At 43.7% G+C, this 25132-nt stretch overlaps 1 protein-coding gene across 1 annotated transcript in view; it reads right to left on the bottom strand.

Annotated features, from left to right (window-relative positions):
- The window catches only part of csmd2 (CUB and Sushi multiple domains 2), an 854766-nt gene that overhangs the window by 216 nt on the left and 829418 nt on the right, over positions 1 to 25132 (bottom strand). The window contains 1 exon segment of the mRNA XM_082961372.1: positions 1 to 7556. This exon segment is cut by the window's left edge and continues 216 nt beyond it. Within this exon segment, the coding sequence (XP_082817498.1) occupies positions 7355 to 7556 (202 nt within the window). The 3' untranslated portion in view covers positions 1 to 7354.

Below are 25132 nucleotides of genomic sequence, written 5' to 3'. Positions count from 1 at the left end.
ACATTCATGAATGAAGGGATAATGAATCATTCATTGAATCTGGGTCTCCGTCTAACTTCATGGGTTGTATTAATAGCACATTCATTAATAAAGGGATAAAGATATGGGTTTAGCTTTCTAAATCTCACATCATAACGGCTCAATCCCGTGGCTGATGGGCTGGACGACATGAAGACTTCATATGAGTTGGACATGGGTGTGTCGATGGGTTGAAATGGAAGTAAATTGCAAGTAAATGGGTCACAAAACAATCCACAGTGTAACTCAAACACCATGTTCTCGCTCCATCTAAACAATCCACAGTGGCAAATTCTACAGGATCAAGGAGAGGACATACAGTGCAAGGGGAGCGTTTTAAAGCTGAGCCTTGTTTCCCCAGAGCCTTCGTAGCATTAATATCATCGTTAGAAACTTCTTACAAAAATGTATCTTTAGCAGCCAAAGTTTACCAAATCCTTTGTTGGTGACATGGCTCCTAAACACCTTTGTACATTTATGAGTGATCCAGACCCCTCTTGGGTCGTTAAATGCTTTTCTTTTGCCGTTCGACGTCACTTTATTCACAGAAAACCTCCTAGGTTATCTGTCTGACTGTGACTTCAGAATGAAGTTGACCACAAATACAACATTTGCCAAAATATTAGCAATTGTAACAAAACAAGTGAATGATAAAATGATGCTTCAAATGAAAAAAAATAACCCGAAAATGACGGCATTAAAATATACATAGATTACATGAGCCTATATTTCAATCATATTTAAATCTATTTCACCTACAATCAATTGAGTTTTATTTTGCGACTATTCTACTGTCTGTAAACTTTGCCTCAATGTGTTTCGTGATGTGGGGCGACATGTGCGCAATGACGTGCCCAGTCTACCATGTAGTGCCTTAGGTGATAATATCTCTCTAGGAACTGATCCCTCGTCAGTGGGAAAAATTCTAATGTCTTAGGTATGAATGTAGACAACTGATCCGAGAGCAGCTGTGTTTTTTTCTTCTTCTTGATCCTATCAGTATGGACATGTGGTTTTATAACGATACACTTAGAGAAACTTTCTCTCCACGTGTTTGTTTAGGAAACGCTCTTAATTAAAACGTTGGCTCGTAAAAATGACCATGTATGTGATCATCGTAATGGTGAAGTTACATCGCGACTGGGAAAGGAAAAACCCCCCTGACCGCTGGAGGGTCTTCAAAAGGGGAAGATGTCAAAGATGGCATACAGACACTACACCAATTTAACAATTCCCATATCTCATCTTCGTCATCTTCCTCCCGTCTTCCTCCCGTCTTCCTCCCGTCTTCCTCCCATCTTCCTCCCATCTTCCTCCCATCTTCCTCCCATCTTCCTCCCGTCTTCCTGTCATCTTCCTCCCATCTTCCTCCCATCTTCCTCCCATCTTCCTGTCATCTTCCTCCCATCTTCCTCCCGTCTTCCTCCCGTCTTCCTCCCGTCTTTCTCCCGTCTTTCTCCCGTCTTCCTCTCGTCTTCCTCCCGTCTTCCTCTCGTCTTCCTCCCGTCTTCCTCCCGTCTTCCTCCCATCTTCCTCCCATCTTCCTCCATCTTCCTCTCATCTTCCTCCCATCTTCCTCCCATCTTCCTCTCTAGTGGGAATACATCTCACAGCGTCACTGTTTCTGATAATTCTTCTTCTCCCTGACATCTTGACTCCATCACTCACATCACAAGATGTTATTCACTCTCTCGCAACAGCTACTCTCAACCCCTCCCCTTCCTGTCACGATCACAGTCCATTTTCTGCTGATGTTTACATCTGAAGCGTTTGAAAAGCGAAGCGGGCGTCGTCTCCCGTCTGTTCCCGCCCCCACCGAAACCCCAACCGTTTGTCTTTGCCGAACCTTTCCCCGATAATTGGGAGATTATAACGCAGAAGCCAGGGGATCGCAGCGTAAACACTGGTTTGCTATGATCTGCTTAATCATTTCCAATTGAAGCTGCACAGGAGTAATTGCGATGACGCAAACACCTCTGCTGTCAAAGCTATGATAAAGCTTTTCAGCAAGGTTTTACAAGATGAGCCGAGGGGGGGGGGGGAGAGAGAGCAATGTGATAAAGTTGCAAGAGTATCAGTCGTGAGGTGATGTGACATGTTATGTCTTAATAACATCCACGGGAGGAAAAGCAGTGGATGAATTGGGATCCATCCCTAAGTTGTAACCCAGATGAGTTTATTGAAAAACAGAGTAGACCAACAGAGAGCAGGAGGTGACTAGTCCAGGTAGAGAGTTAGATCAAACCTTTCCCGCTTCAATACGTGTTTCAATCAGCAAACCTGGTGAGCCACTAAGAGTGGGTTTTCCTTTAAGAGTTGAATAGGCCAGTAGAATAGTTGAGAAGTAGTCAGTCAGTTTAGTAGAACAAGACCTTCCCTGCTACAGTCATTCTTCTTCCTTTCAGCAAACCTGCAAGACTGCTTCAGGGAGCTCATACCATGTACTGATCTTCAGCTTCATTGACCATGTCCTAGTCCTAGCCTCCAGCTTCATTGACCATGTCCCTAGCCTCCAGCTTCATTGACCATGTCCTATCACCCTGCTTCATTTACCATGTACTAGTCCTCAGCTTCATTGACCATGTCCTAGCCTCCAGCTTCACTGACAATGTCCTATACCCCAGCTTCATTGACCATGTCCTATAACCCAGCTTCATTGACCATGTCCAATCACCCTGCTTCATTGACCATGTCCTAGTCCTAGCCTCCAGCTTCATTGACCATGTCCTAGTCCTAGCCTCCAGCTTCATTGACCATGTCCTACTCTCCAGCTTCATTGACCATGTCCAATCACCCTGCTTCATTGACCATGTCCTAGACCCCAGCTTGACTGACCATGTCCTATACCCCAGCTTCATTGATCATGTCCTATTCCCATGCTTCATTGACCATGTCCTAGCCTCCAGCTTCATTGACCATGTCCTAGCCTCCAGCTTCATTGACCATGTCCAATCACCCTGCTTCATTGACCATGTCCTAGACCCCAGCTTGACTGACCATGTCCTATACCCCAGCTTCATTGATCATGTCCTATTCCCATGCTTCATTGACCATGTCCTAGCCTCCAGCTTCATTGACCATGTCCTAGCCTCCAGCTTCATTGACCATGTACTAGTCCCCTGCTTCATTGATAGTTCAGATTGAGTAGTCATCCTTCTTGTTTCTATCAGCAAGCCTGGTGGCTGGTGAGTCGTTTCCAGTTCATATACCATCCAACCTCTGCAGGTCAGCCCTAGAGAGAGAACCGTACAGGAGAATACTTCGCTGAACGCAGCCTCGCCGTTCTGTTATGTTCCGCGCGTGCTTGACACAGTTACTCCGGTTCTGACACCATCTCCGCCCTGGAAGAAAAAAAATACAAGCGGTCCCTAGCGCCGTCCACGAGTTTCCATGGAAACACGTCCTGTGGCTCCTCACTAAATTGACGGATCCAACGCATCATAACAACCTTTCACTGACAAATCTAGATTGACATGAGAAAAAAAAAAGGTTACTGAACCTTATGACATTCACAGAGAGAGTATAACTCAACCAGAGTCCTTGGAGAACATGTCTCTGTTTTAGTATGTCCGTGTGGAGTTGCTTCAGGGCCTTGAGAGGTGGTTTGGAGGTTAGCAACCTCTCTGTCATTACAGTAGCAGTCTGTTTGTCTGGTGTAGAGCTGGTGTAGAAACCATTCTGTAATTACAGTAGCAGTCTGTCTGGTGTAGAAACCCCTCTGTCATTACAGTAGCCGTCTGTCTGGTGTAGAGACCTCTCTGTCATTACAGTAGCAGTCTGTCTGGTGTAGAGACCTCTCTGTAATTACAGTAGCAGTCTGTCTGGTGTAGAGACCTCTCTGTAATTACAGTAGCAGTCTGTCTGGTGTAGAGACCTCTCTCTCATTACAGTAGCAGTCTGTCTGTCTGGTGTAGAGACCTCTCTGTCATTACAGTAGCAGTCTGTCTGGTGTAGAGACCTCTCTGTAATTACAGTAGCAGTCTGTCTGGTGTAGAGACCCCTCTCTCATTACAGTAGCAGTCTGTCTGGTGTAGAGACCTCTCCTTAATTACAGTAGCAGTCTGTCTGGTGTAGAGACCTCTCTCTCATTACAGTAGCAGTCTGTCTGGTGTAGAGACCTCTCTCATTACAGTAGCAGTCTGTCTGGTGTAGAGACCTCTCTGTAATTACAGCAGCAGTCTGTCTGGTGTAGAAACCTCTCTCTCATTACAGTAGCAGTCTGTCTGGTGTAGAGACCTCTCTGTAATTACAGCAGCAGTCTGTCTGGTGTAGAGACCTCTCTCTCATTACAGTAGCAGTCTGTCTGGTGTAGAGACCTCTCTGTAATTACAGTAGCAGTCTGTCTGGTGTAGAGACCCCTCCTTAATTACAGTAGCAGTCTGTCTGGTGTAGAGACCTCTCTCTCATTACAGTAGCAGTCTGTCTGGTGTAGAGACCTCTCTGTAATTACAGTAGCAGTCTGTCTGGTGTAGAGACCCCTCCTTAATTACAGTAGCAGTCTGTCTGGTGTAGAGACCTCTCTCTCATTACAGTAGCAGTCTGTCTGGTGTAGAGACCTCTCTGTAATTACAGCAGCAGTCTGTCTGGTGTAGAAACCTCTATCTCATTACAGTAGCAGTCTGTCTGGTGTAGAGACCTCTCTGTAATTACAGCAGCAGTCTGTCTGGTGTAGAGACCTCTCTCTCATTACAGTAGCAGTCTGTCTGGTGTAGAGACCTCTCTGTAATTACAGTAGCAGTCTGTCTGGTGTAGAGACCCCTCCTTAATTACAGTAGCAGTCTGTCTGGTGTAGAGACCTCTCTCTCATTACAGTAGCAGTCTGTCTGGTGTAGAGACCCCTCCTTAATTACAGTAGCAGTCTGTCTGGTGTAGAGACCCCTCCTTAATTACAGTAGCAGTCTGTCTGGTGTAGAGACCCCTCCTTAATTACAGTAGCAGTCTGTCTGGTGTAGAGACCTCTCTCTCATTACAGTAGCAGTCTGTCTGGTGTAGAAACCTCTCTCTCATTACAGTAGCAGTCTGTCTGGTGTAGAAACCTCTCTCTCATTACAGTATTAATCTGTCAGTCCGGAGTATCCCAGAATGTTGAACTGATCTCCCAACGATAATAGATTGCAGAGCTATTATCCGTAGTGATCCATTATTAAATCTGACACTAATTTGCTAGTAAAATACTAAGGTGTGATTTATTGATGTCCAAAGAAAAAACATTGTGTTATGAGTTGAGTTTTAATCTGGACGTTTATCAGTATAATGAGAAATGGCGCTGTCCTGGAAGCCAGAGGACCTGTTTCAGCATGGATGAGTCTTTGGGATGAACTGGGAATAAAACAACAACAAAAAGATGCAAGGGACAGAATGCTGATGTAGCCAATGGAGCACGAGCACACACACACACACGATCCTCCCTACAGCCTTACTAAAGGGGGAGAGGGGTAGAGATCCTCCCTACAGCCTTACTAAAGGGGGAGAGGGGTAGAGATCCGTACTACAGCCTTACTAAAGGGGGAGAGGGGTAGAGATCCTCCCTACAGCCTTACTAAAGGGGGAGAGGGGTAGAGATCCGTACTACAGCCTTACTAAAGGGGGAGAGGGGTAGAGATCCTCCCTACAGCCTTACTAAAGGGGGAGAGGGGTAGAGATCCGTACTACAGCCTTACTAAAGGGGGAGAGGGGTAGAGATCCGTACTACAGCCTTACTAAAGGGGGAGAGGGGTAGAGATCCTCCCTACAGCCTTACTAAAGGGGGAGAGGGGTAGAGATCCGTACTACAGCCTTACTAAAGGGGGAGAGGGGTAGAGATCCGTACTACAGCCTTACTAAAGGGGGAGAGGGGTAGAGATCCGTACTACAGCCTTACTAAAGGGGGAGAGGGTTAAAAGCTATAATAACACAAGCCCATATCTTCAACAACAAAGGCCTCCAAATATCATCCCATTTTAATCTCACTGCAGCCACAGTGTCAAAGCCTCAGAGGAAACTTCCAGAAGGGAAGAAAACAAAAACGGTCAGGAAAAGAATGGCCCCCAAATATTTGTTTGACATCCAAAACAGCAAGGAGAAATCAAATACAGTTCAGAGTGCCTTTTCTCATGACGTATAGATCCAGTTAGATCCAGTTAGATCCAGATAGATCCAGATAGATCTAGTCCATTCCAGGTTAAGTTCACTACGCAGCTCATTGTTTGCCCAGACTGGTCTCTTCTCATCTCCACTCAAAGCCACCTGTGTATCAGCTGCTACAGGCCAATACTGTCTCTCTGCTGAACGTTGACCTTAGAATTCCCTTTGGGTTTTTGGTGAAAAATACATAGAGGATCATCGCCACAGCGTAGTTCCACCTTGCTGCCTCATCTCAGGTAGACAATAGTAGATATTCCTTTCAGAGAGCTGAAGATGTAAGGAGAGATATGCAAATTCACCCAATCTGTTTTTGTCGCCGTCAGAGGGTTCCGTTGTCGCCGTCAGCGGGTTCCGTTGTCGCCGTCAGCGGGTTCCGTTGTCGCCGTCAGCGGGTTCCGTTGTCGCCGTCAGCGGGTTCCGTTGTCATCGTCAACAGGTTCTGTTGTCTGTTTTCTTGACGTTATTATGTTCTCTTTCATTGTGAGTTCACGATCCGGAAGGATGCCGCTTGAATGTGTTGTAGTCAGTATAAAAACATCCTGCCCAGTTAGATGAGGGTGTGGTCTGTATTTCCCTCTGCCCAGTTAGATGAGGGTGTGGTCTGTATTTCCCTCTGCCCAGTTAGATGAGGGTGTGGTCTGTATTTCCCTCTGCCCAGTTAGATGAGGGTGTGGTCTGTATTTCCCTCTGCCCAGTTAGATGAGGGTGTGGTCTGTATTTCCCTCTGCCCAGTTAGATGAGGGTGTGGTCTGTATTTCCCTCTGCCCAGTTAGATGAGGGTGTGGTCTGTATTTCTCTCTGCCCAGTTAGATGAGGGTGTGGTCTGTATTTCCCTCTGCCCAGTTAGATGAGGGTGTGGTCTGTATTTCCCTCTGCCCAGTTAGATGAGGGTGTGGTCTGTATTTCTCTCTGCCCAGTTAGATGAGGGTGTGGTCTGTATTTCCCTCTGCCCAGTTAGATGAGGGTGTGGTCTGTATTTCCCTCTGCCCAGTTAGATGAGGGTGTGGTCTGTATTTCCCTCTGCCCAGTTAGATGAGGGTGTGGTCTGTATTTCCCTCTGCCCAGTTAGATGAGGGTGTGGTCTGTATTTCCCTCTGCCCAGTTAGATGAGGGTGTGGTCTGTATTTCCCTCTGCCCAGTTAGATGAGGGTGTGGTCTGTATTTCTCTCTGCCCAGTTAGATGAGGGTGTGGTCTGTATTTCCCTCTGCCCAGTTAGATGAGGGTGTGGTCTGTATTTCCCTCTGCCCAGTTAGATGAGGGTGTGGTCTGTATTTCCCTCTGCCTAGTTAGATGAGGGTGTGGTCTGTCTTGTAAAAGGGGCACAGGCATGGGTGGATCTTCTTCCGCCTTCCACTTCCTCTGCCTGCAAGGTGGGTGATGGGAGGCATGAAAGGAGGAAGAAGATGGAGAGGGACTGAGAGACAGAGAGAGACAGAGAGAGACAGAGACAAAGAGACAGACAAAGAGATAGACAAAGAGACAGAGAGACAGAGACAAGGAGACAGACAAAGAGACAGAGAGACAGAGACAGAGAGACAAAGAGACAAAGCGACAGAGAGACAGAGCGACAGAGACAGAGAGACAAAGAGGGAGACAGAGAGACAGAGACAAAGAGACAGACAAAGAGACAGAGAGACAGACAAAGAGACAGAGAGACAGAGAGACAGACAAAGAGACAGAGAGACAGAGAGACAAAGAGACAAAGCGACAGAGAGACAGAGAGACAGACAAAGAGACAGAGAGACAGACAAAGAGACAGAGAGACAGAGAGGACAAAGAGACAAAGCGACAGAGAGACAGAGACAAGGAGACAGAGAGAGACAGAGAGACAAAGAGACAAAGCGACAGAGAGACAAAGAGGGAGAGAGACAAAGAGACAAAGCGACAGAGAGACAGAGACAAGGAGACAGAGAGAGACAGAGAGACAAAGAGACAAAGCGACAGAGAGACAAAGAGGGAGAGAGACAAAGAGACAAAGAGGGAGAGAGACAGAGAGAGGGGAAAGAGTAAGGAATAGAGGGAATATTTGGAAGGTAAAGGAGAGCAGGTATAGGAGATTGATTAGAGGAATATATAGAGGTAGGTAGGTGATGAGACAGGAAGAGAAAAGAGAGGACAAACACGATTAGAGACGTGCCACACCATCAGCGTTGCTCGGCTTTACATTTCTAAACCTTGAAACAGAATAAATCAGGGACTTGAACGTTGAACTTTGGATGTGAAATAAAACCTATGAAAAGTACAGCATTGAGAGGAAAGTTACAGACAAGAAATGACACAGCAGAAATCCAGTCACATGATGTTGGCAGAGCTAGCAGGCTCCGCAGTCCTGACTTTTGTACCCTTTACAAAGACCACGAGAGACGCCATGAAATATTTAGGTGGATTGTGACAATCTCTGTGTCGTTGCTACAGCAGTTTGGGTCCTCCGCAGTCAGTGTAGGTGTCCATCTTTCTATAACATCTGGGCGATAAAGACAGCTGAACACTCCAGTCAGTGAGTGTGTCTATCTGTCCATAACATCTGGGCGATAAAGACAGCTGAACACTCCAGTCAGTGAGTGTGTCTATCTCTCCATAACATCTGGATGATAAAGACAGCTGAACACTCCAGTCAGTGAGTGTGTCTATCTCTCCATAACATCTGGGCGATAAAGACAGCTGAACACTCCAGTCAGTGAGTGTGTCTATCTCTCTATAACATCTGGGCGATAAAGACAGCTGAACACTCCAGTCAGTGAGTGTGTCTATCTCTCCATAACATCTGGGCGATAAAGACAGCTGAACACTGCATTTGAACTTTTCTCTTAAACAATTGCGTGCAGCCAGAGGAAGCAAAAAACAACCGGGACCCAGGGACAGCTTCAGATATTCCCTGTCCTGTAACTGGCTGCTTGATATTCCATATCCTGTAACTGGCTGCTTGATATTCCTTATCCTGTAACTGGCTGCTTGATGTTCCATATCCTGTAACTGGCTGCTTGATATTCCATATCCTGTAACTGGCTGCTTGATATTCCTTATCCTGTAACTGGCTGCTTGATGTTCCATATCCTTTAACTGGCTGCTTGATATTCCCTGTCCTGTAACTGGCTGCTTGATGTTCCATATCCTTCAACTGGCTGCTTGATATTCCCTGTCCTGTAACTGGCTGCATGATATTCCCTGTCCTGTAACTGGCTGCTTGATATTCCTTATCCTGTAACTGGCTGCTTGATAATCCCTATCCTGTAACTGGGTGCTTGATATTCCCTGTCCTGTAACTGGCTGCTTGATATTCCCTGTCCTGTAACTGGCTGCTTGATATTCCATATCCTGTAACTGGCTGCTTGATATTCCATATCCTGTAACTGGCTGCTTGATATTCCATATCCTGTAACTGGCTGCTTGATATTCCCTGTCCTGTAACTGGCTGCTTGATATTCCCTGTCCTGTAACTGGCTGCTTGATATTCCATATCCTGTAACTGGCTGCTTGATATTCCATATCCTGTAACTGGCTGCTTGATATTCCATATCCTGTAACTGGCTGCTTGATATTCCATATCCTGTAACTGGATGCTTGATATTCCATATCCTGTAACTGGCTGCTTGATATTCCATATCCTGTAACTGGCTGCTTGATATTCCATATCCTGTAACTGGCTGCTTGATATTCCATATCCTTTAACTGGCTGCTTGATATTCCATATCCTGTAACTGGCTGCTTGATATTCCATATCCTGTAACTGGCTGCTTGATATTCCATATCCTTTAACTGGCTGCTTGATATTCCTTATCCTGTAACTGGCTGCTTGATATTCCATATCCTGTAACTGGCTGCTTGATATTCCATATCCTGTAACTGGCTGCTTGATATTCCATATCCTGTAACTGGCTGCTTGATATTCCATATCCTTTAACTGGCTGCTTGATATTCCTTATCCTGTAACTGGCTGCTTGATATTCCATATCCTGTAACTGGCTGCTTGATTAACCATATCCTGTAACTGGCTGCTTGATATTCCATATCCTGTAACTGGCTGCTTGATATTCCTTATCCTGTAACTGGCTGCTTGATATTCCATATCCTGTAACTGGCTGCTTGATATTCCATATCCTGTAACTGGCTGCTTGATATTCCATATCCTGTAACTGGCTGCTTGATTAACCATATCCTGTAACTGGCTGCTTGATATTCCATATCCTGTAACTGGCTGCTTGATATTCCTTATCCTGTAACTGGCTGCTTGATATTCCATATCCTGTAACTGGCTGCTTGATATTCCATATCCTGTAACTGGCTGGTTGATGTTCCCTGTCCTGTAACTGGCTGCTTGATATTCCCTGTCCTGTAACTGGCTGCTTGATATTCCATATCCTGTAACTGGCTGCTTGATATTCCCTGTCCTGTAACTGGCTGCTTGATATTCCTTATCCTGTAACTGGCTGCTTGATATTCCATATCCTGTAACTGGCTGCTTGATTAAGCATACCCTGTAACTGGCTGCTTGATATTCCATATCCTGTAACTGGCTGCTTGATATTCCTTATCCTGTAACTGGCTGCTTGATATTCCATATCCTGTAACTGGCTGCTTGATATTCCATATCCTGTAACTGGCTGGTTGATATTCCCTGTCCTGTAACTGGCTGCTTGATATTCCCTGTCCTGTAACTGGCTGCTTGATATTCCCTGTCCTGTAACTGGCTGCTTGATATTCCATATCCTGTAACTGGCTGCTTGATATTCCCTGTCCTGTAACTGGCTGCTTGATATTCCTTATCCTGTAACTGGCTGCTTGATATTCCATATCCTGTAACTGGCTGCTTGATATTCCATATCCTGTAACTGGCTGCTTGATATTCCTTATCCTGTAACTGGCTGCTTGATGTTCCATATCCTGTAACTGGCTGCTTGATATTCCATATCCTGTAACTGGCTGCTTGATATTCCCTGTCCTGTAACTGGCTGCTTGATATTCCCTGTCCTGTAACTGGCTGCTTGATATTCCTTATCCTGTAACTGGCTGCTTGATAATCCCTATCCTGTAACTGGCTGCTTGATATTCCCTGTCCTGTAACTGGCTGCTTGATATTCCCTGTCCTGTAACTGGCTGCTTGATATTCCATATCTTGTAACTGGCTGCTTGACATTCCATATCCTGTAACTTGCTGCTTGATTTCCATATCCTTTAACTGGCTGCTTGATATTCCATATCCTTTAACTGGCTGCTTGATATTCCTTATCCTGTAACTGGCTGCTTGATATTCCATATCCTGTAACTGGCTGCTTGATTAACCATATCCTGTAACTGGCTGCTTGATATTCCATATCCTGTAACTGGCTGCTTGATATTCCTTATCCTGTAACTGGCTGCTTGATATTCCATATCCTGTAACTGGCTGCTTGATATTCCATATCCTGTAACTGGCTGCTTGATATTCCCTGTCCTGTAACTGACTGCTTGATATTCCCTGTCCTGTAACTGGCTGCTTGATATTCCATATCCTGTAACTGGCTGCTTGATATTCCGTATCCTTCAACTGGCTGCTTGATATTCCATATCCTTTAACTGGCTGCTTGATATTCCATATCCTGTAACTGGCTGCTTGATATTCCATATCCTGTAACTGGCTGCTTGATATGCCATATCATTAAACTGGCTGCTTGATATTCCATATCCTGTAACTGGCTGCTTGATATTCCATATCCTTTAACTGGCTGCTTGATATTCTTTATCCTGTAACTGGCTGCTTGATATTCCATATCCTGTAACTGGCTGCTTGATATTCCATATCCTGTAACTGGCTGCTTGATATTCCATATCCTGTAACTGGCTGCATGATATTCTCTGTACTGTAACTGGCTGCTTGATATTCCCTGTCCTGTAACTGGCTGCTTGATATTCCATACCCTGTAACTGGCTGCTTGATATTCCCTGTCCTGTAACTGGCTGCTTGATATTCCCTGTCCTGTAACTGGCTGCTAGATATTCCTTATCCTGTAACTGGCTGCTTGATAATCCCTATCCTGTAACTGGCTGCTTGATATTCCCTGTCCTGTAACTGGCTGCTTGATATTCCCTGTCCTGTAACTGGCTGCTTGATATTCCTTATCCTGTAACTGGCTGCTTGATAATCCCTATCCTGTAACTGGCTGCTTGATATTCCCTGTCCTGTAACTGGCTGCTTGATATTCCCTGTCCTGTAACTGGCTGCTTGATATTCCATATCTTGTAACTGGCTGCTTGACATTCCATATCCTGTAACTTGCTGCTTGATTTCCATATCCTTTAACTGGCTGCTTGATATTCCATATCCTTTAACTGGCTGCTTGATATTCCTTATCCTGTAACTGGCTGCTTGATATTCCATATCCTGTAACTGGCTGCTTGATTAACCATATCCTGTAACTGGCTGCTTGATATTCCATATCCTGTAACTGGCTGCTTGATATTCCTTATCCTGTAACTGGCTGCTTGATATTCCATATCCTGTAACTGGCTGCTTGATATTCCATATCCTGTAACTGGCTGCTTGATATTCCCTGTCCTGTAACTGACTGCTTGATATTCCCTGTCCTGTAACTGGCTGCTTGATATTCCATATCCTGTAACTGGCTGCTTGATATTCCGTATCCTTCAACTGGCTGCTTGATATTCCATATCCTTTAACTGGCTGCTTGATATTCCATATCCTGTAACTGGCTGCTTGATATTCCATATCCTGTAACTGGCTGCTTGATATGCCATATCATTAAACTGGCTGCTTGATATTCCATATCCTGTAACTGGCTGCTTGATATTCCATATCCTTTAACTGGCTGCTTGATATTCTTTATCCTGTAACTGGCTGCTTGATATTCCATATCCTGTAACTGGCTGCTTGATATTCCATATCCTGTAACTGGCTGCTTGATATTCCATATCCTGTAACTGGCTGCATGATATTCTCTGTACTGTAACTGGCTGCTTGATATTCCCTGTCCTGTAACTGGCTGCTTGATATTCCATACCCTGTAACTGGCTGCTTGATATTCCCTGTCCTGTAACTGGCTGCTTGATATTCCCTGTCCTGTAACTGGCTGCTAGATATTCCTTATCCTGTAACTGGCTGCTTGATAATCCCTATCCTGTAACTGGCTGCTTGATATTCCCTGTCCTGTAACTGGCTGCTTGATATTCCCTGTCCTGTAACTGGCTGCTTGATATTCCATATCCTGTAACTGGCTGAATGATATCCCATATCCTGTAATTGGCTGCTTGATATTCCATATCCTGTAACTGGCTGCTTGATATTCCATATCCTGTAACTGGCTGCTTGATATTCCATATCCTTTAACTGGCTGCTTGATATTCCTTATCCTGTAACTGGCTGCTTGATATTCCATATCCTGTAACTGGCTGCTTGATATTCCATATCCTGTAACTGGCTGCTTGATATTGCATATCTTGTAACTGGCTGCTTGATATTCCATATCATGTAACTGGCTGCTTGATAATCCTTATCCTGTAACTGGCTGCTTGATAATCCATATCCTGTAACTGGCTGCTTGATAATCCATATCCTGTAACTGGCTGCTTGATATTCCATATCCTGTAACTGGCTGCTTGATATTCCCTGTCCTGTAACTGGCTGCTTGATAGCCCCTGTCCTGTAACTGGCTGCTTGATATTCCTTATCCTGTAACTGGCTGCTTGATAATCCCTATCCCGTAACTGGCTGCTTGATATTCCCTGTCCTGTAACTGGCTGCTTGATATTCCCTGTCCTGTAACTGGCTGCTTGATATTCCATATCTTGTAACTGGCTGCTTGACATTCCATATCCTGTAACTTGCTGCTTGATTTCCATATCCTGTAACTGGCTGCTTGATTAACCATATCCTGTAACTGGCTGCTTGATATTCCATATCCTGTAACTGGCTGCTTGATATTCCTTATCCTGTAACTGGCTGCTTGATATTCCATATCCTGTAACTGGCTGCTTGATATTCCATATCCTGTAACTGGCTGCTTGATCTTCCCTGTCCTGTAACTGACTGCTTGATATTCCCTGTCCTGTAACTGGCTGCTTGATATTCCATATCCTGTAACTGGCTGCTTGATATTCCGTATCCTTCAACTGGCTGCTTGATATTCCATATCCTGTAACTGGCTGCTTGATATTCCATATCCTGTAACTGGCTGCTTGATATTCCATATCCTGTAACTGGCTGCATGATATTCTCTGTACTGTAACTGGCTGCTTGATATTCCCTGTCCTGTAACTGGCTGCTTGATATTCCATACCCTGTAACTGGCTGCTTGATATTCCCTGTCCTGTAACTGGCTGCTTGATATTCCCTGTCCTGTAACTGGCTGCTTGATATTCCTTATCCTGTAACTGGCTGCTTGATAATCCCTATCCCGTAACTGGCTGCTTGATATTCCCTGTCCTGTAACTGGCTGCTTGATATTCCCTGTCCTGTAACTGGCTGCTTGATATTCCATATCCTGTAACTGGCTGCTTGATATTCCATATCCTGTAACTGGCTGCTTGATATTCCATATCCTGTAACTGGCTGCTTGATATTCCATATCCTGTAACTGGCTGCTTGATATTCCATATCCTGTAACTGGCTGCTTGATATTCCATATCCTGTAACTGGCTGCTTGATATTCCTTATCCTTTAACTGGCTGCTTGATATTCTTTATCCTGTAACTGGCTGCTTGATATTCCATATCCTGTAACTGGCTGCTTGATATTACATATCCTGTAACTGGCTGCTTGATATTCCCTGTCCTGTAACTGGCTGCTTGATATTCCCTGTCCTGTAACTGGCTGCTTGATATTCCTTATCCTGTAACTGGCTGCTTGATAATCCCTATCCTGTAACTGGCTGCTTGATATTCCTTATCCTGGAACTGGCTGCTTGATATTCCATATCCTGTAACTGGCTGCTTGATATTCCATATCCTGTAACTGGCTGCTTGATATTCCATATCTTGTAACTGGCTGCTTGATATTCCATATCATGTAACTGGCTGCTTGATAATCCATATCCTGTATCTGGCTGCTTGATATTGCATATCCTGTAACTGGCTGCTTGATATTCCATATCCTGTAACTGGCTGCTTGATATTCCATATCCTTTAACTGGCTGCTTGATATTCCATATCCTGTAACTGGCTGCTTGATATTCCATATCCTTTAACTGGCTGCTTGATATTCCTTATCCTGGAACTGGCTGCTTGATATTCCATATCCTGTAACTGGCTGCTTGATTAACCATATCCTGTAACTGGCTGCTTGATATTCCATATCCTGTAACTGGCTGCTTGATATTCCTTATCCTGTAACTGGCTGCTTGATATTCCATATCCTGTAACTGGCTGCTTGATATTCCATATCCTGTAACTGGCTGGTTGATATTCCCTGTCCTGTAACTGGCTGCTTGATATTCCCTGTCCTGTAACTGGCTGCTTGATATTCCCTGTCCTGTAACTGGCTGCTTGATATTCCATATCCTGTAACTGGCTTCTTGATATTCCCTGTCCTGTAACTGGCTGCTTGATATTCCTTATCCTGTAACTGGCTGCTCGATATTCCATATCCTTTAACTGGCTGCTCGATATTCCTTATCCTGTAACTGGCTGCTCGATATTCCATATCCTGTAACTGGCTGCTTGATATTCCATATCCTGTAACTGGCTGCTTGATATTCCATATCCTGTAACAGGCTGCTTGATATTCCATATCCTGTAACTGGCTGCTTGATATTCCCTGTCCTGTAACTGGCTGCTTGATATTCCTTATCCTGTAACTGGCTGCTTGATATTCCATATCCTGTAACTGGCTGCTTGATATTCCATATCCTGTAACTGGCTGCTTGATAATCCATATCCTGTAACTGGCTGCTTGATAATCCATATCCTGTAACTGGCTGCTTGATATTCCCTGTCCTGTAACTGGCTGCTTGATAGTCCCTGTCCTGTAACTGGCTGCTTGATATTCCATATCCTGTAACTGGCTGCTTGATATTCCATATCTTGTAACTGGCTGCTTGATATTCCATATCATGTAACTGGCTGCTTGATAATCCATATCCTGTATCTGGCTGCTTGATATTGCATATCCTGTAACTGGCTGCTTGATATTCCATATCCTGTAACTGGCTGCTTGATATTCCATATCCTTTAACTGGCTGCTTGATATTCCATATCCTGTAACTGGCTGCTTGATATTCCATATCCTTTAACTGGCTGCTTGATATTCCTTATCCTGGAACTGGCTGCTTGATATTCCATATCCTGTAACTGGCTGCTTGATTAACCATATCATGTAACTGGCTGCTTGATATTCCATATCCTGTAACTGGCTGCTTGATATTCCTTATCCTGTAACTGGCTGCTTGATATTCCATATCCTGTAACTGGCTGCTTGATATTCCATATCCTGTAACTGGCTGGTTGATATTCCCTGTCCTGTAACTGGCTGCTTGATATTCCCTGTCCTGTAACTGGCTGCTTGATATTCCCTGTCCTGTAACTGGCTGCTTGATATTCCATATCCTGTAACTGGCTGCTTGATATTCCCTGTCCTGTAACTGGCTGCTTGATATTCCATATCCTGTAACTGGCTTCTTGATATTCCCTGTCCTGTAACTGGCTGCTTGATATTCCTTATCCTGTAACTGGCTGCTTGATATTCCATATCCTTTAACTGGCTGCTTGATATTCCTTATCCTGTAACTGGCTGCTCGATATTCCATATCCTGTAACTGGCTGCTTGATATTCCATATCCTGTAACTGGCTGCTTGATATTCCATATCCTGTAACAGGCTGCTTGATATTCCATATCCTGTAACTGGCTGCTTGATATTCCCTGTCCTGTAACTGGCTGCTTGATATTCCTTATCCTGTAACTGGCTGCTTGATATTCCATATCCTGTAACTGGCTGCTTGATATTCCATATCCTGTAACTGGCTGCTTGATAATCCATATCCTGTAACTGGCTGCTTGATAATCCATATCCTGTAACTGGCTGCTTGATATTCCCTGTCCTGTAACTGGCTGCTTGATAGTCCCTGTCCTGTAACTGGCTGCTTGATATTCCATATCCTGTAACTGGCTGCTTGATAATCCATATCCTGTAACTGGCTGCTTGATATTCCATATCCTGTAACTGGCTGCTTGATATTCCATATCCTTTAACTGGCTGCTTGATATTCCATATCCTGTAACTGGCTGCTTGATATTCCATATCCTGTAACTGGCTGCTTGATATTCCATATCCTTTAACTGGCTGCTTGATATTCCATATCCTTTAACTGGCTGCTTGATATTCCTTATCCTGTAATTGGCTTCTTGATATTCCTTATCCTGTAACTGTCTGCTTGATATTCCATATCCTGTAACTGGCTGCTTGATATTCCATATCCTGTATCTGGCTGCTTGATATTCCATATCCTTTAACTGGTTGCTTGATATTCCTTATCCTGTAACTGGCTGCTTGATATTCCATATCCTGTAACTGGCTGCTTGATATTCCATATCCTGTAACTGGCTGCTTGATATTCCATATCCTGTAACTGGCTGCTTGATAATCCATATCCTGTAACTGGCTGCTTGATATTCCCTGTCCTGTAACTGGCTGCTTGATAGTCCCTGTCCTGTAACTGGCTGCTTGATATTCCTTATCCTGTAACTGGCTGCTTGATAATCCCTATCCCGTAACTGGCTACTTGATATTCCCTGTCCTGTAACTGGCTGCTTGATATTCCCTGTCCTGTAACTGGCTGCTTGATATTCCATATCCTGTAACTGGCTGCTTGATATTCCATATCCTGTAACTGGCTGCTTGATATTCCATATCCTGTAACTGGCTGCTTGATATTCCATATCCTTTAACTGGTTGCTTGATATTCCATATCCTGTAACTGGCTGCTTGATATTCCCTGTCCTGTAACTGGCTGCTTGATAGTCCCTGTCCTGTAACTGGCTGCTTGATATTCCTTATCCTGTAACTGGCTGCTTGATAATCCCTATCCCGTAACTGGCTGCTTGATATTCCCTGTCCTGTAACTGGCTGCTTGATATTCCCTGTCCTGTAACTGGCTGCTTGATATTCCATATCCTGTAACTGGCTGCTTGATAATCCATATCCTGTAACTGGCTGCTTGATATTCCATATCCTGTAACTGGCTGCTTGATATTCAATATCCTGTAACTGGCGGCTTGATATTCCATATCCTGTAACTGGCTGCTTGATATTCCATATCCTGTAACTGGCTGCTTGATATTCCATATCCTGTAACTGGCTGCTTGATATTCCATATCCTGTAACTGGCTGCTTGATATTCCATATCCTGTAACTGGCTGCTTGATATGCCATATGCTTTAACTGGCTGCTTGATATTCCATATCCTGTAACTGGCTGCTTGATATTCCATATCCTTTAACTGGCTGCTTGATATTCTTTATCCTGTAACTGGCTGCTTGATATTCCATATCCTGTAACTGGCTGCTTGATATTCCATATCCTGTAACTGGCTGCTTGATATTCCATATCCTGTAACTGGCTGCATGATATTCTCTGTACTGTAACTGGCTGCTTGATATTCCCTGTCCTGTAACTGGCTGCTTGATATTCCATATCCTGTAACTGGCTTCTTGATATTCCCTGTCCTGTAACTGGCTGCTTGATATTCCCTGTCGTGTAACTGGCTGCTAGATATTCCTTATCCTGTAACTGGCTGCTTGATAATCCCTATCCTGTAACTGGCTGCTTGATATTCCCTGTCCTGTAACTGGCTGCTTGATATTCCATATCCTGTAACTGCCTGAATGATATCCCATATCCTGTAATTGGCTGCTTGATATTCCATATCCTGTAACTGGCTGCTTGATATTCCATATCCTGTAACTGGCTGCTTGATATTCCATATCCTTTAACTGGCTGCTTGATATTCCTTATCCTGTAACTGGCTGCTTGATATTCCATATCCTGTAACTGTCTGCTTGATATTCCATATCCTGTAACTGGCTGCTTGATATTCCATATCTTGTAACTGGCTGCTTGATATTCCATATCATGTAACTGGCTGCTTGATAGTCCATATCCTGTAACTGGCTGCTTGATATTCCATATCCTGTAACTGGCTGCTTGATAATCCTTATCCTGTAACTGGCTGCTTGATAATCCATATCCTGTAACTGGCTGCTTGATAATCCATATCCTTTAACTGGCTGCTTGATATTCCACATCCTGTAACTGGCTGCTTGATATTCCATATCCTGTAACTGGCTGCTTGATATTCCATATCCTGTAACTGGCTGCTTGATATTCCATATCCTGTAACTGGCTGCTTGATATTCCATATCCTGTAACTGGCTGCTTGATATTCCATATCCTGTAACTGGCTGCTTGATATTCCATATCCTGTAACTGGCTGCTTGATATTCCATATCCTTTAACTGGCTGCTTGATATTCCTTATCCTGTAACTGGCTGCTTGATATTCCATATCCTGTAACTGTCTGCTTGATATTCCATATCCTGTAACTGGCTGCTTGATATTCCATATCTTGTAACTGGCTGCTTGATATTCCCTGTCCTGTAACTGGCTGCTTGATAGTCCCTGTCCTGTAACTGGCTGCTTGATATTCCATATCCTGTAACTGGCTGCTTGATAATCCATATCCTGTAACTGGCTGCTTGATATTCCATATCCTGTAACTGGCTGCTTGATATTCCATATCCTTTAACTGGCTGCTTGATATTCCATATCCTGTAACTGGCTGCTTGATATTCCATATCCTGTAACTGGCTGCTTGATATTCCATATCCTTTAACTGGCTGCTTGATATTCCATATCCTTTAACTGGCTGCTTGATATTCCTTATCCTGTAATTGGCTTCTTGATATTCCTTATCCTGTAACTGTCTGCTTGATATTCCATATCCTGTAACTGGCTGCTTGATATTCCATATCCTGTATCTGGCTGCTTGATATTCCATATCCTTTAACTGGTTGCTTGATATTCCTTATCCTGTAACTGGCTGCTTGATATTCCATATCCTGTAACTGGCTGCTTGATATTCCATATCCTGTAACTGGCTGCTTGATATTCCATATCCTGTAACTGGCTGCTTGATAATCCATATCCTGTAACTGGCTGCTTGATATTCCCTGTCCTGTAACTGGCTGCTTGATAGTCCCTGTCCTGTAACTGGCTGCTTGATATTCCTTATCCTGTAACTGGCTGCTTGATAATCCCTATCCCGTAACTGGCTACTTGATATTCCCTGTCCTGTAACTGGCTGCTTGATATTCCCTGTCCTGTAACTGGCTGCTTGATATTCCATATCCTGTAACTGGCTGCTTGATATTCCATATCCTGTAACTGGCTGCTTGATATTCCATATCCTGTAACTGGCTGCTTGATATTCCATATCCTTTAACTGGTTGCTTGATATTCCATATCCTGTAACTGGCTGCTTGATATTCCCTGTCCTGTAACTGGCTGCTTGATAGTCCCTGTCCTGTAACTGGCTGCTTGATATTCCTTATCCTGTAACTGGCTGCTTGATAATCCCTATCCCGTAACTGGCTGCTTGATATTCCCTGTCCTGTAACTGGCTGCTTGATATTCCCTGTCCTGTAACTGGCTGCTTGATATTCCATATCCTGTAACTGGCTGCTTGATAATCCATATCCTGTAACTGGCTGCTTGATATTCCATATCCTGTAACTGGCTGCTTGATATTCAATATCCTGTAACTGGCGGCTTGATATTCCATATCCTGTAACTGGCTGCTTGATATTCCATATCCTGTAACTGGCTGCTTGATATTCCATATCCTGTAACTGGCTGCTTGATATTCCATATCCTGTAACTGGCTGCTTGATATTCCATATCCTGTAACTGGCTGCTTGATATGCCATATGCTTTAACTGGCTGCTTGATATTCCATATCCTGTAACTGGCTGCTTGATATTCCATATCCTTTAACTGGCTGCTTGATATTCTTTATCCTGTAACTGGCTGCTTGATATTCCATATCCTGTAACTGGCTGCTTGATATTCCATATCCTGTAACTGGCTGCTTGATATTCCATATCCTGTAACTGGCTGCATGATATTCTCTGTACTGTAACTGGCTGCTTGATATTCCCTGTCCTGTAACTGGCTGCTTGATATTCAATATCCTGTAACTGGCTTCTTGATATTCCCTGTCCTGTAACTGGCTGCTTGATATTCCCTGTCGTGTAACTGGCTGCTAGATATTCCTTATCCTGTAACTGGCTGCTTGATAATCCCTATCCTGTAACTGGCTGCTTGATATTCCCTGTCCTGTAACTGGCTGCTTGATATTCCATATCCTGTAACTGCCTGAATGATATCCCATATCCTGTAATTGGCTGCTTGATATTCCATATCCTGTAACTGGCTGCTTGATATTCCATATCCTGTAACTGGCTGCTTGATATTCCATATCCTGTAACTGGCTGCTTGATATTCCATATCCTGTAACTGGCTGCTTGATATTCCATATCCTGTAACTGGCTGCTTGATATTCCATATCCTGTAACTGGCTGCTTGATATTCCATATCCTTTAACTGGCTGCTTGATATTCCTTATCCTGTAACTGGCTGCTTGATATTCCATATCCTGTAACTGTCTGCTTGATATTCCATATCCTGTAACTGGCTGCTTGATATTCCATATCTTGTAACTGGCTGCTTGATATTCCATATCATGTAACTGGCTGCTTGATAATCCATATCCTGTAACTGGCTGCTTGATATTCCATATCCTGTAACTGGCTGCTTGATAATCCTTATCCTGTAACTGGCTGCTTGATAATCCATATCCTGTAACTGGCTGCTTGATAATCCATATCCTTTAACTGGCTGCTTGATATTCCACATCCTGCAACTGGCTGCTTGATATTCCATATCCTGTAACTGGCTGCTTGATATTCCAAATCCTGTAACTGGCTGCTTGATAATCCATATCCTGTAACTGGCTGCTTGATATTCCATATCCTGTAACTGGCTGCTTGATATTCCATATCCTGTAACTGGCTGCTTGATATTCCATATCCTGTAACTGGCTGCTTGATATTCCATATCCTGTAACTGGCTGCTTGATATTCCATATCCTGTAACTGGCTGCTTGATATTCCATATCCTGTAACTGGCTGCTTGATGTTCCATATCCTGTAACTGGCTGCTAGATATTCCATATCCTGTAACTGACTGCTTGATATTCCATATCCTGTAACTGGCTGCTTGATATTCCATATCCTTTAAATGGCTGCTTGATATTCCATATCCTGTAACTGGCTGCTTGATATTCCATATCCTGTAACTGGCTGCTTGATATTCCATATCCTGTAACTGACTGCTTGATATTCCATATCCTGTAACTGGCTGCGTGATATTCCATATCCTTTAACTGGCTGCTTGATGTTCCATATCCTGTAACTGGCTGCTTGATATTCCATATCCTGTAACTGGCTGCTTGATATTCCATATCCTTTAACTGGCTGCTTGATATTCCATATCCTGTAACTGGCTGCTTGATATTCCATATCCTGTAACTGGCTGCTTGATATTCCATATACTTTAACTGGCTGCTTGATATTCCATATCCTTTAACTGGCTGCTTGATATTCCTTATCCTGTAACTGGCTGCTTGATATTCCATATCCTGTAACTGGCTGCTTGATATTCCATATCCTGTAACTGGCTGCTTGATATTCCATATCCTGTAACTGGCTGCTTGATATTCCATATCCTTTAACTGGCTGCTTGATATTCCTTATCCTGTAACTGGCTGCTTGATATTCCATATCCTGTAACTGGCTGCTTGATATTCCATATCCTGTATCTGGCTGCTTGATATTCCATATCCTGTAACTGGCTGCTTGATTTTCCATATCTTGTAACTGGCTGCTTGATATTCCATATCCTGTAACTGGCTGTTTGATATTCCTCATCATGTAACTGGCTGCTTGATATTCCATATCCTGTAACTGGCTGCTTGATATTCCATATCCTGTAACTGGCTGCTTGATATTCCAAATCCTGTAACTGGCTGCTTGATATTCCATATCCTGTAACTGGCTGCTTGATATTCCATATCCTTTAACTGGCTGCTTGATATTCCATATCCTTTAACTGGCTGCTTGATATTCGTTATCCTGTAACTGGCTGCTTGATATTCCATATCCTGTAACTGGCTGCTTGATATTCCATATCCTGTAACTGGCTGCTTGATATTCCATATCCTGTAACTGGCTGCTTGATATTCCATATCCTTTAACTGGTTGCTTGATATTCCTTATCCTGTAACTGGCTGCTTGATATTCCATATCCTGTAACTGGCTGCTTGATATTCCATATCCTGAAACTGGCTGCTTGATATTCCATATCCTGTAACTGGCTGCTTGATAATCCATATCCTGTAACTGGCTGCTTGATATTCCCTGTCCTGTAACTGGCTGCTTTATAGTCCCTGTCCTGTAACTGGCTGCTTGATATTCCTTATCCTGTAACTGGCTGCTTGATAATCCCTATCCCGTAACTGGCTACTTGATATTCCCTGTCCTGTAACTGGCTGCTTGATATTCCCTGTCCTGTAACTGGCTGCTTGATATTCCATATCCTGTAACTGGCTGCTTGATATTCCATATCCTGTAACTGGCTGCTTGATATTCCATATCCTGTAACTGGCTGCTTGATATTCCATATCCTGTAACTGGCTGCTTGATATTCCATATCCTGTAACTGGCTGCTTGATATTCCATATCCTGTAACTGGCTGCTTGATATTCCATGTCCTTTAACTGGCTGCTTGATATTCCATATCCTGTAACTGGCTGCTTGATATTCCATATCCTGTAACTGGCTGCTTGATATTCCATATCCTTTAACTGGCTGCTTGATATTCTTTATCCTGTAACTGGCTGCTTGATATTCCATATCCTGTAACTGGCTGCTTGATATTCCATATCCTGTAACTGGCTGCATGATATTCCATATCCTGTAACTGGCTGCTTGATATTCCATATCCTGTAACTGGCTGCTTGATATTCCATATCCTGTAACTGGCTGCTTGATATTCCCTGTCCTGTAACTGGCTGCTTGATATTCCCTGTCCTGTAACTGGCTGCTTGATATTCCATATCCTGTAACTGGCTTCTTGATATTCCCTGTCCTGTAACTGGCTGCTTGATATTCCTTATCCTGTAACTGGCTGCTTGATATTCCATATCCTGTAACTGGCTGCTTGATATTCCATATCCTGTAACTGGCTGCTTGATATTCCATATCCTGTAACTGGCTGCTTGATATTCCATATCCTTTAACTGGCTGCTTGATATTCCTTATCCTGTAACTGGCTGCTTGATATTCCATATCCTGTAACTGGCTGCTTGATATTCCATATCCTGTATCTGGCTGCTTGATATTCCATATCCTGTAACTAGCTGCTTGATTTTCCATATCTTGTAACTGGCTGCTTGATATTCCATATCCTGTAACTGGCTGTTTGATATTCCTCATCATGTAACTGGCTGCTTGATATTCCATATCCTGTAACTGGCTGCTTGATATTCCATATCCTGTAACTGGCTGCTTGATATTCCAAATCCTGTAACTGGCTGCTTGATATTCCATATCCTGTAACTGGCTGCTTGATATTCCATATCCTTTAACTGGCTGCTTGATATTCCATATCCTTTAACTGGCTGCTTGATATTCGTTATCCTGTAACTGGCTGCTTGATATTCCATATCCTGTAACTGGCTGCTTGATATTCCATATCCTGTAACTGGCTGCTTGATATTCCATATCCTGTAACTGGCTGCTTGATATTCCATATCCTTTAACTGGTTGCTTGATATTCCTTATCCTGTAACTGGCTGCTTGATATTCCATATCCTGTAACTGGCTGCTTGATATTCCATATCCTGAAACTGGCTGCTTGATATTCCATATCCTGTAACTGGCTGCTTGA

Source organism: Salmo salar, chromosome 14 (genome assembly GCF_965601325.2).
Source record: "Salmo salar chromosome 14, fSalSal1, whole genome shotgun sequence".
NCBI lineage: Eukaryota > Metazoa > Chordata > Actinopteri > Salmoniformes > Salmonidae > Salmo > Salmo salar.
This window is presented reverse-complemented; position numbering and strand designations above follow the sequence as displayed.